Source organism: Notolabrus celidotus, chromosome 20, assembly GCF_009762535.1.
Source record: "Notolabrus celidotus isolate fNotCel1 chromosome 20, fNotCel1.pri, whole genome shotgun sequence".
In the NCBI taxonomy this organism is placed as follows: Eukaryota; Metazoa; Chordata; class Actinopteri; order Labriformes; family Labridae; genus Notolabrus; species Notolabrus celidotus.
The window spans coordinates 28,328,821-28,341,707 of record NC_048291.1 but is presented as its reverse complement, the minus strand read 5'-3'; the positions used below and the strand labels follow the sequence as shown (position 1 = coordinate 28,341,707).

At 43.6% G+C, this 12,887-nt stretch overlaps 1 protein-coding gene across 2 annotated transcripts in view; it reads left to right on the top strand.

The window, feature by feature from the left end:
• The first annotated feature begins 857 nt into the window (after positions 1-857).
• The window catches only part of ciita (class II, major histocompatibility complex, transactivator), a 28,615-nt gene continuing 16,585 nt past the window's right edge, over positions 858-12,887 (top strand). Inside the window, exon 1 of one of the 2 annotated variants that reach the window (XM_034710586.1) lies at positions 858-2,118. In XM_034710586.1, coding sequence (XP_034566477.1) covers positions 927-2,118 — 1,192 coding nt within the window. In that variant the 5' untranslated portion in view covers positions 858-926. Of the gene's footprint in view, positions 2,119-9,600; positions 9,707-12,887 lie in introns of those variants that run through there. The other variant, XM_034710587.1, reaches the window with a different exon arrangement.

Below are 12,887 nucleotides of genomic sequence, written 5' to 3'. Positions count from 1 at the left end.
GTAGTAGAGCTTTAGAGCGTTATGGCAGCAGACATTCACTGGAGCTGCATCCTCGGCTTGTGGTATCACGCTCACATCCTAACAAGGACTATTTTGAAGTGAAAGGACTGACTTTATGTCAGACATTCACTGATTTTGTGTACTCTGATCATCCAGAATGTGTCTTAAAACAGGAGATCTGCAATCAGCATGTACTGTGGGGAACAGTGCTTTTCATTTGGTCATCTTTTTTTCTATGAAAACGTAAGAAACGCCAAATTTTCCATCAAAGAGAGAGAGAAAAGTCAGCAAACTCTTCATGATGGAGAATGTTATCTAAGGTCTTCTAATGAAGTCAAATCACAGGTCATGTCAGGCATGTTTTAATCTTCTTAATGAGGCCTAGCTGCAGATATTACACCATAGTTCATACCTTTAGCTTTTTGAACACAGACTGTGTGCTGGGTTTGATCTTGGGTATAAAACCTAAACCTCTCCTCCTCCTGTGTTGTTTGTGTTTCACAGAAAAAGCCTCATTCAGCCTGTTTTTGTCACATTCACACGCGATCAAATAAAAACTGATGAGCAAGCAGCAGCAGAGACTTTTAGGAATATTGATGTAAGAAATCAGCCACTTCTTAGAAATAATAAAAAAAAATGCATTCAGTCTTGTCGTCTTGCGTAAGCATTGTTCATGCATCCTCACTTCCTAATAATGACATCCCTGCAAAACCAGTCCGCCTCACATCCATCCCACATGAACAACTGAAACACCTATTTGATACAGAACTCCCCTCCAATGATACAAACACCTCCCTCTTCACATGAGAACTCCTCCTTAATACAAAACAATCATGTGAGTGTCAGGAGACAGCCATCAGAGAGTCAGTCATCTCAACAGGGGGTCGTCTCAGCAGCATCGATGCCCAGGATCAGCAGCGGTCACCATGGCCCGGTTTGAGAAGGTATTAGACCGAGTGCAGCTGGCTCTGTCATGGGCGTCTCCTGCAGAGATCACAGCTCTGATCGACGGTCTGGTGAAGGAGCAGATCCTCTCAGAGGGCTACGCCAAGAGCTTAAGTCTGAACCAGCTTACAGCGAACATCGCAAACATGCAGATCCACAGCAGACCAGGATCTGATTATTACGCCCAAGGATGTACGGCCCACTACCAGAACCAAGGTCAACCCAACCAGGGGAGGACATATGGGTCATCACGGTGTGGAGGAGCTGGTTACAACCAAACAAGATCAGAGTCATGGATCATGGATGGACCAGACTGCATCACCTCTGAGTCAAGACTTCATCCACTGAACGATGAAGTCCACTTCAATCACACGCTCTTTTCTGCACAAGACTTCCAATACAGCTCGAATGATGAAGTGACAGAACTGCTGAGAAGTGCACAATCAGAGCAGGATAGAGAGAGTGATAGTGAAAGAATGATGGAGGGGAATTCTGCAGATGAAAAGGAGTGGTCAGAGCAGGTAGAGCAGGCCGCCCGGAGGATAGCCATGCCTCTGTGGCAGCACTGGGAACGAGGACAGAGCATGTTGCTGCCGCTGGTTCCTCATACGACTACTGACTCTGAAACAAGAGAGGACACAGACAGCGGAGCACCGTATCCTTTCATGACTACTGAAGAGGAAACAGAGCTCGCAGTAGCATGCAGGACACTGGACGAGTATGGTGCTGAGTCTTTCAGCACAGAGACAGACATCACAAAGTTTGTGGAAGACTTATCTTTGCACGAAACAGTTGGATTTTACACGGATCAGTCTGACATCTCTGGGACAATGAGACATGCATCACCTGTGGAAACACCTGCAAACACAAACTACATCACACACAGGCCAGAGGAGGTCCTGGATGTGTGGATGGGAGCTGACAGGACCACAGAAGACCTGCTTTGTTCGGCAGCACACGGACAATGTGCCGTTGCACGACTGTTTTCTCTGTGTGCAGGCGAGGAGACATGTACTGACACACCAAACAGAAACACAAGCGGGACATTAGATGCTGCTTATAATGCAGGATATGTTTCTATGAGTCCTTACAGTTCAGACATGTGCAGCACTGATGGAAGAACAGATGAGGATGAGAATATAGGAGACACAGATCTGTTGGAGTCAAGCTGGGGTAAGTTTGCACTCGTCACATCATGCCCACTTTTGCTTTCAGTTCTTTAAATGTATTTACTGTTGTGTGTGTTTTCCTTAACGTGCTCCGTCAGGAGGGGGTGCTTGAATGTCAGCCGAATGCTTGATGTCTTGGCAGCATCACTGCGGCTCTGAATGAAACTGTTCTTCCATCTAGAACCCTGAGGTGCTTCTCATTCCCCCTTCCTTCTCCCCCCCAGAAAGGCAGAAAGGCAGCTCTGTCACCTGTACCAATCAAAATAAAAAGACTGGCCTATCCTGTGATTATTTTGGACAGGTTTTGGTGGGTAGGGTGTGCCATGCTTTCAGTTTCATTTTGAGTTGTGGCTCCAGGATACAGAGGGAAACAAAGCGGGCACAACAGGATACTGTTCACTCTTTGTCTGCCTAGCTGAAGCCTAAAATGTTTGAGCTGTGAACTAAAAGCACAGAACCTTTGAATAGCTGGCACTGGTTAGGTCAGTTGTAGGCGTTGGCCTTGGTGTTACACACACAGTTTGAGCTGTGCACAGAAAGAATGAACACTGGGGGGGGGGGGGGGGGGGGGGGTGCAAAATCAGCTCCCTTATCTCTCCAGGATCGGGAGTTTAAAGCTCCTGTGAGGAACTCTTGGACACTCCACCTCTTTGCTCAGCGTATTTTTTATTCCAAATATTTATGCACCGATCAGCTTTCCTTAATCTTGAGCTTCACATTTTTTGAAAAGCTGTTTTTTGTTCCCAATGCTGAAAGAGCTATCCTTACATTCACACTGCTTTTGGGATATTTTGGCTGTGTTTCCATTAGCTGGTCTAGCTCAGTTTGGTTAGGTGCCTTTGGATGGTTAAAAATCAGAAAAGGTGCCGAAATAATTGATCCGTACCCTCCTACTTTTTAGCACCCTCCTGTTGAGGTACAAGCGCGCCTATCCGACCTTAATGGGTGGAGCTTAAGACACACAGGTTGCTAGGGAAGGACAGATCATACTCAATTGTATCTCTCCTTACCTTGTGTGCCTGAAAGATTTATGGCTCAATTGTATGTACGTTTCAGGGGATGCTTTCAGGTGTCGGGGGTTTGGGGTTAGGTTTGATCAGGAAACGGTCACAGTTTGCAGAAAACAAAAGAGGAGGCCCCAACATGCAGACTAAAAGAAAGGTTCAATTAACAAAAGTCAAGAGATAAGACTAAACTTACTCAGAGGACCCAGGGAAGACTCGAAGGTACGATGCAATAATGATCTGACACGGGAAAGAGGAAACGGTGGGACTGAACCCACACAGGGTGATCAACACAGAGTGATCAACACAGGGTGATCAACACAGGGTGATCCCCACAGGGCGATCAACCCAGGGTGATCCCCACAGGGTGATCAACCCAGGGTGATCAACCCAGGGTGATCAACACAGGGTGATCCCCACAGGGTGATCAACCCAGGGTGATCAACACAGGGTGATCCCCACAGGGTGATCAACCCAGGGTGATCAACACAGGTGTGACACAAGACACAGGTGAAACTAATGAGTGCAATCAGAACTGGAGGGAAACACAAGGGCAGGAAGTAGAACTGAAGCGGACACAGAAGGAGCAAGTAATCCAAAACAGGAGACTGAACTGAGAAGCACACGAGAGAAAACATCCACAGGGAACACAATATGAAACACAGGATAAAGATGACAAATAACACAGGAAGGATAATAAACTCATCTTAACAAAGGCAGCTCATGGCAGAAACGATGATGTTTAAAAATGAGTGTTTAATTTCACACACAGACACCAGCTGAGCAGAGAGAGGGCACAGAGGTGGATGCAAAGGGAGAGGGAGATTACAGAAGAAGACAATGTCACACAATGACATTGTAACACAAAGTGCTGCACATAAAAACAACTTAATATAGAATAAATTAAGAAAAAATATATATATATAAAAATAAAAAAGACCCCCCCATCCTAATCCTAACCCCAGCCCGGACTCCAAACCCACCTCACAATCCTAAGGTTAAGAACAAAATATATGCAACAATAATAATAAAATAAATAAATAAATGAAAAATAAAAAAGAAGTTTAAAAAGAGGAAACGCTCTCATGATATCTTAATGAGGAAACACTGGAGGTAAAATAAAATGTTTAAACTCAACACAGGAAATTAAAATCACCAAAATAAAATACCTTTCTTTTTTTTTGAAATTCTTTTTTTTTTATTATTATGCATATCCAGGTCCGTACAAACAATGAAAGTACATATCGTATTTCTCATTTAGCCGTCTGTAATTGTACAATTGTAGCCCAGACTTAGTAAGCAGTACCAAATTGTACAAGGACCCATTATGTATTCACACATCCAGTAATATTTACATATAACTATTTTTTAAATGTAATAAAATAAGAACAAGAACTTAAGAAAATAAAACATGTTGGGGTAAACCACAATGACACATAAAGCCTTCTACAGAGAGAATATAAAAGAAAACAAGAAAATGGACACCCAAATTCCCTTCAGATAAAAGATGGTCGTATTGGCGTGACATACGTTAACCATCTTTCCCATCTTCTCGAAAAAGTTCCTTGTTGCAGTCTTAAAGCAAAGGTAATCCTTTCCATCTTAAACATATCATAGATTATGTCAATCCATTCCTCCACAGTAGGTTTTCCTGGTTTTGACCACCTTCTAGTTATAGCTTTTCTACTAGCAGCGCTTAGGATCCGAAATAAGTATTTGACATCAGAAGAAACAGTTACTGATGTAATGGCACCCAAATATAATGTCTCAAATTTAAATTGAATGTCTGTCTCAAAAACACTTTGCAAAACTTTATATACCTCCTGCCAAAAAGGGATCAATGCTGCACAGGACCAAAATATGTGAAAATGGTTTGCCTCGAGGCACCCACACTGTCGCCAACATGCAGAAGAATTTGTATAGTGCCTCTTTTGAGCTGGAGTGATGAAATAAAATACCTTTCTAAGATAATAAAACACTAAAATATTAAACCAGTGAAATAAAATAAAATAAATTAATTAAAATTAAAAAATAAAGAATAAATAAAAAGTGTCTAAAATTTGAACTAAATAAATAAAGTAAGTAAGGTGAAATAAAACTGTTATAAGAATAAAACTCAGTTAAAAGAGTATATAACTGTCCTGGACACAACTTCAGAATAAAAGCATTGTGTGAAAACAGGGGGAGTCTCTCCTCAGATAAACAAACCAGGCTTTTACTTTGAAAAGCTTTCTGGAATCATTACTGTTTTATATTATTCTTGCTTGGGACAGAAACCTAGCTGATACAGATCAAACACAGCCCTCAGTTTAACATTTTTCTGTGTGCCAAAATTAAAATCAATCATTTCTAAAGGCTTCAATCAGCCGACACACTTCCTGGTTGAAGAGCCAGGGTACAGTTGGCTGAATTCCACAGACTGATTTGACAACTTTGATCATTTTATCCCTAACAACATCTGTCATTGAGAACTAATAACCTTTGTTATGTCGTTTTGACCAATCAGAAACAAGTATTAAGAAATCTAAAGGGTATAATAACTCTGACTAAGACCCATAAATGGGCACAGCCTTGGTTTGAGGTTGTTATTTGTTGCGTTGTGAACTGGACTTTAAACAGCTGTGTTGAACTTGGCTGTGGGAAACTTTTTGTCACTGTGAATTAATTGATGTTTTGGCAGAAGGCAAGAATGTTTCAGAGAAAAAGATAAGTGGTGAGGAGGAAACTGCTGTTGTTATTGATTGTCCTCCCACTCAAAGCATGTCAATTACACACAGAATCAGAAACACACCTGTTTCTTCAGACAGTTCTTCAGTAGTGTCGTCTGAGAAGTGAACCAACAGGTATCGGTGGTTCATGAGCGTGTGATGTAAGTTTCTGGCACAAGTTATCTGATTGGCAACGGCGAACAGGTAGAACAGGTACTTTCCACCGCTGCCAAAACTCCCCTAGCTTCCGCGTCCTTGGCGAGTTTGTGTCATTAATCCTTACCAAGTCTTCTTGATTAAAGACGCTGTGCTGGGAAAATGTGCTCAAAAAGAAGAAGATGAACACAGGGCAGAGAAAGCTTGGATAAAGGATAAAATGATGGAAAAGAACCACTTATCATAAACTCATCAGATAGCTGAACTTCAACCCTGCATTAAACAAAAGCACTAAAAAATGAAGATAAGGAGCTGATTACCAGAAGGGTTATGAGAAAGATTAATGAACAGGTGATAATAGAAAGGTGTTGGCCGTTCTCGGACAGAGAGGAGGATGTTTTCAAGGTTCCAGGTTCTTTTTGTTGTATTTCAATCATGTTAAAAACAGGAAGGAATGAAAAGTGTTACTCAGGTTCAGCAGCGTATAAGATAAATAACAAGCTAAAAACAAAATAGAGCCTATAAAGAAATAGAATACATAAATACATAACCTAAAAGCCTACAGTGAATGAGTCAGTCCATGTAGAGTCCTCGTGTTCAGAGGTGAGAGTTAAATAGAAAATGCCCCCCAGCATTCTGGAAGCCTCCTTCACTGTTGCCATGCAACAAATCTGTATTATGAGCTCTTTCAAGTAGATTCATCAACCAGTGATGTCACGACTTTCTCAAATCTCGTGTTGATCTCGCTGAACTCTCGCTTGACTTTTTGAACAAGCTGCTCGGAGCAGACTGCGGTCTCATCCTGAGGTCTCATCCTGAGGTCTCATCCTGAGGTCTCATCCTAAGGTCTCATCCTGAGGTCTCATCCTGAGGTCTCATCCTGAGGTCTCATCCTGAGGTCTCATCATGAGGTCTCATCATGAGGTCTCATCCTGCAGTCTCATCATGAGGTTTCACCCTGAGGTCTCATCCTGAGGTCTCATCCTGAGGTCTCATCATGAGGTCTCATCCTGAGGTCTCATCATGAGGTCTCATCCTGCAGTCTCATCATGAGGTTTCACCCTGAGGTCTCATCCTGAGGTCTCATCCTGAGGTCTCATCCTGAGGTCTCATCCTGAGGTCTCATCATAAGGTCTCATCCTGAGGTCTCATCCTGAGGTCTCATCCTGAGGTCTCATCATGAGGTCTCATCCTGAGGTCTTATCATGAGGTTTCACCCTGAGGTCTCATCCTGAGGTCTCATCCTGAGGTCTCATCCTGCAGTCTCATCCTGAGGTCTCATCCTGAGGTCTCATCATGAGGTCTCATCCTGCGGTCTCATCCTGAGGCCTCATCCTGAGGTCTCATACTGAGGTCTCATCCTGAGGTCTCATCCTGAGGTCTCATCATGAGGTCTCATCATGAGGCCTCATCCTGCAGTCTCATCATGAGGTTTCACCCTGAGGTCTCATCCTGAGGTCTCATCCTGAGGTCTCACCCTGAGGTCTCATCCTGAGGTCTCATCCTGAGGTCTCATCATGAGGTCTCATCCTGCGGTCTCATCCTGAGGCCTCATCCTGAGGCCTCATCCTGAGGTCTCATACTGAGGTCTCATCCTGAGGTCTCATCCTGAGGTCTCATCATGAGGTCTCATCCTGCAGTCTCATCATGAGGTTTCACCCTGAGGTCTCATCCTGAGGTCTCATCCTGAGGTCTCATCCTGAGGTCTCATCCTGAGGTCTCATCCTGAGGTCTCATCATGAGGTCTCATCCTGCAGTCTCATCATGAGGTTTCACCCTGAGGTCTCATCCTGAGGTCTCATCCTGAGGTCTCATCATAAGGTCTCATCCTGAGGTCTCATCCTGAGGTCTCATCATGAGGTCTCATCCTGAGGTCTCATCATGAGGTCTCATCCTGAGGTTTCATCCTGAGGCCTCATCCTGAAGTCTCATCCTGAGGTCTCATCCTGAGGTCTCATCCTGAGGTCTCATCCTGAGGTCTCATCCTGAGGTCTCATCCTGAGGTCCAACACACGTTTACCTCACAATCTGAAACTCTGCCCAGGTTTAGTTCTGACATCCAACATTTAAACAACACAATCTTTGTTTTTAAACTATGAAATAATAATACCACCTCTGTGAGATCTTCCGTTCCAGTCAGACACACTTTCATAAACAGCTTTGGGTTTCTTTTATTCTGATATGTGATGTTTTAACAGATGCTCCTTCTATCCCTGACTGGTGTGTGATCAGCTGTACCTGTAGAGCTCACATACATCATTTTATTTTATTTGTTTAATACTCGTTTATTGAGGTTGTACGGTTGTTTTATGGAAAGAACTCTGTAAACTTTGACTCATAGAATAGAATAGATCTTTATTGTAAAAGCAGTTCAGCACCTCTTCACATAGCAGCACATAATTTAACATTTAAAATACCACAATATGACAATAGAAATAAAAACAAGGCATCTTAAAATGATGAAATAGTTTAGAGAATAAAATAGAATAAGTTAAATTGCACTGTTTATAGTACTGATTGCCTTGTTTATATGCCAGTCATATCAAAGGTTACCTTTCCAAAGTGCAAATACTGCTGTGAAAGGGATTGAGGTTGATGTTGATTTTAGGGGGCACACTATCTTAACAGCTTGTGGGAAGAAGCTGTTTTTCAGTCTGTTTGTGTGTGCTGTGAGTCTCCGGTATCTCTTTCCAGAGGGGAGGGGGGAAAAAAGGTAATGACCAGAGTGTGTGGGGTCCTAGCTGATGCTGCTGGCTTTCCTGAGTAGTCAGCCAGCATAAATGTCATTGAGGTTAGGTAGTGTGGTCCCGACGACGCACTCTGCAGCCCTCGCCACCCTTTGGAGGTCTCTCCTGGTCTCTGCCGTGCTGCTGCTGAACCACACCGTGCAGCAGGAGGTCAGGAGGCTCTCTACTGTTGACCAATAGGGAGTTGGGCCTGCTTTAAAGATGCTATCAATATAAAATATATCTTTATTATCATAACCAGAGATACATGAGGAATGGGAGGTCTAGAAAAGACACATTTTAGCTTTTCATAAAGACATGAAAACATCATTTACTACAGGTGAATTATATGCAGGGGTGTCCAAATCCTGAGCTATGATTGGCTGTTTGCCTTGTCAGAGGACTTTTGTTAAACCAACTAATTGGGACATGCAAACAGGTCTGCAGTGGCTTCTTTAGCATGTTTTCTTTTGTTAGTGTCTGGACACACCCTGATGATCAGCATGAAGACCTCTGAGGATGAAGAACAGACTGTTGAGACTCTGACAGAAAGGTTATCTGACACAGAGCATGTAAATCATGATGTGAAATATGAAGATAAGAACATTTATGGATTAAACTTTGGTTGATGAGAGTCCAAATATCCCTGAGTAATCCAGCTCGAGCTCTTATTTGTAGGAGTGATGATGAGGCATTTTCAAAACTTTTCAGTGTTTGATATGTTGACTGAAACTTACTCTGTGGTTCAGATTTGAGTTTCTGCCGTTGCCCCGACTCGCTCTTCATCAAACAGTTTGGTACAGCCGCTGTGGCAAAGTGAAAGTAAAAGATGCGGTTATGTAAGCTGCAGGTTTGTTCTCAGAGTGGAGGCAGACTGCAGGTCATTTCAGGACGCAGTGGCTGATGCTCACAGTGGGTTTAACGCGCAGGGACACCTGATACCTGATAAAGGGGGTTCTTCTTCTCCTGGACTTCTTTCAGTGAGGCAGGCCCGGCAGGTAATGTGGATCTGATTTTGATGGGAGTAATGATGGGCAGGTTTTTCCAAAGCGCGGACATGGGTACAGGGAATGATGTCGGGGTTTTCCCTTTTGTTTACATTTGTTTTCTTTATTGGAGCAGGTTTGGGATTATTCCACATTGATGAGGAGAAGTGATGAGCTTTTATTTATTTGTTTTTATGATCTACATAATCCTGCGTAATCTGTAAAACTTCACTTTAACTCCTAAAACATCTTTTTGCTTTTTAATTTATGATTAGACTTTACTTTTTAAAATAAAACACTTTATTCCAAACAGAAATGAAAAAGAATTTAAAGATTTCAGGCTTTTTTTTTTTGTCTGAACGACTATGCGCTCCAGAACTGCGACAACAGCCCCCACGCACATGTCCAAGGTTGCTAATGCGGGTGTAACCATCAACATAACCTTTCTGTTTATGATTGTGCATGACAACTTGAGACTTGAGGGCGTTGTGAGGGGTGAGTGTTAAGTGAAAGTGGGGATTTGAGGGGACTTCCAGCCAGAGAATGAAAAGAAAAGTGATTATTTCTGTGCGCGCTTTGCTGCTCCAGGCGCGCACAATCAGGGGTGTGTCAGATCCTAGGAGCACATGTAGCAGCAACAAAGAGATTCAATCATGGAGCTAAACCTTTGTGTTTTCACCTCTTTCTGATCGTGTTGATGCATCATACATGAATATATGTGTGTGTGCAACAAAGGGGCTGCATCAGGCTACATGTCCTGAGTCCTCCTCCTTTTGTTTTGCATGTTTTCTAATGATCATCTGAAGGATAAAACTATGAGAAATTGGTTCATTATCTTCAAAAATATTGATTGGTTGTCATATCTTGGAGGGAAAACTGTCCTGAGTGGATCTTTGGTTTTGTTTTTTCCTTGTGTTTCATGCTTTGGTTCCTCCCCTTGTTTATTCTGTTGTGTTAGTCTCTCTTCCTTGTGTGTAGTGATCCATGTCTCCTGTTGTAGTCATTTGTGTGGTTCTTAGTTTAGTCCTGTTTTATTTTGTAGTTCTTGATCCTTGTGTTTACAGTTTGGTTTTCCTGACCTTGTGTTGTTCCCTCCTTTTGATTAACCTGATAGTTTCACCTGTGTTGATTTCTCTGTATCTAGTTGCTCTGTTTTGGATCTGTGTCTGTCTTTCCTGTGTTTTCTCTGTGTCAGTCTTCCTTGTGTTATTTGGGACTCTTTGGATTTAGTATATTCATCATTTCAGTAGATTTGTTTGCACCTTTTGTTTATTAGAACCTTTTATTTTAAAATCTGCACTTGGGTCCTCCCTCAGATTGTACATCAAAGAAAACACAGAGCCCAACATGTGCCTCAAATCCTTCCCTCTTGAATCTTCACAAGTACAGACGTTAGTTTTGGTGTGAAGAAACATGGCGTAACGTCTTCGGGTGAGGCGCACTGTGTGAGTAATTACACGTTTAGATCTGAGTTGAAAGTCCACGGTCGACAGCAGGTCTTTGTTCTGTCTGTTATCGCTCTGACTCTTCTTCGGTGAGGGTACGTGGTGTTTGTTTGGCATGTGGTATAGTATGGGCATAGTGTTATTTTAGGCTCCTCCATCTGAGCAACTGCTGGGCTAACCACAAAACCATGCCGCCGTAATGAGAGACCAAATACATCCTACCTGACTGGATTCTTTCTGTAATGTTTTGTCTTGAATGAATTATGTCAACAGACAAATTAGTGTTTTATTGTCCCAAAAGCAGTGAGTCATCTGGACAATGGGGCGTTGGTAGCAGATTGAATTCAGTTTGTACTGGTATAGTAATGTGGGTGTATTATACAGAACAATAACAGAGCTACCTCTTCAGGGGTTTTAAGGTGTTCAAGTCTCAATCTCTACCTCGGATTCACTATTCATCCTGTAAAGGGAGCTAACAATTAGCCTTAGCACTATAATTTCACAGCTGCTTGATGAATACATATTTAAAGAACAAACAGCTCTAGTTTAAAACTCATTATACTCATAATTAGCTTCATTGTATCCAACATATCTCCGGGTCGGAGGGGAGTCTTTGCCCCAGGCGGAGGAGTTCAAGTATCTCGGGGTCTTGTTCACGAGTGAGGGGAAAAGGGAGCGGGAGATTGACAGACGGATCGGGGCGGCGTCTGCAGTGATGCGGGCGCTGTACCGGTCTGTCGTGGTGAAGAGAGAGCTGAGCCAGGAGGCAAGGCTCTCAATTTACCGGTCAATCTACGTTCCGACCCTCACCTATGGTCACGAGCTGTGGGTAGTGACCGAAAGAACAAGATCGCGAATACAAGCGGCCGAAATGAGCTTTCTCCGCAGGGTGGCTGGGCTCAGCCTCAGAGATAGGGTCAGGAGCTCAGACATCCGGGAGAGGCTCAAAGTAGAGCCGATGCTCCTCCGGATCGAGAGGAGCCAGATGAGGTGGTTCGGGCATCTGGTTAGGATGCCTCCCGGGCGTCTCCCTGGGGAGGTGTTTCGGGCATGTCCGACTGGGAGGAGGCCACGGGGAAGGCCCAAGACACGCTGGCGAGACTATGTCTCTCAGCTGGCCTGGGAGCGCCTCGGTATCCTCCCAGAAGAGCTGGTGGAAGTGGCCGGGGAGAGGAGTGTCTGGGCTTCCCTGCTGAGACTGCTGCCCCCGCGACCCGGACCCGGATAAGCGGAAGAAGATGGATGGATGGATGGTATCTAACATATCATAAAACCCACCTTTAGACAAAAGCTAATAGCAACCACCGTCCCTCTAAAGCAGGGGTTCCCTAAGTGTGGGTCGGGACCATAGACTGTGTGAAATATGGACGTAGTATCCGTGGCGTCACCCATCTGTTTCTGAAGAGCTGTTTTGAGACCAATCGGCTGCGGCAGCCATATTGCTTCTGTCGAGCCAGTAAAGAGGCGGGCTTTGAGCCTCCTAGCCAACAGCTGCAGTGTTCCCACAGTCAGCTGTGCCTCTCATTGGAAGACTGGTAATCTCAATATCTTCGAAATTGCCGAATTAGAAAAAAATGCACCCCCCTCACAGTGAGAGGACATCAAGAAATGAGCTATCCAGACTACACTCATCTTTTGAACCAGGCTGTAAACATGTTTATTAATGCTGCAAAGATCGTCTTTTCCCAATTCATGTGTATGTGACTTCCTGTACTTCTGGAGCCGGCCTCAAGTGGATCCTCCATGAA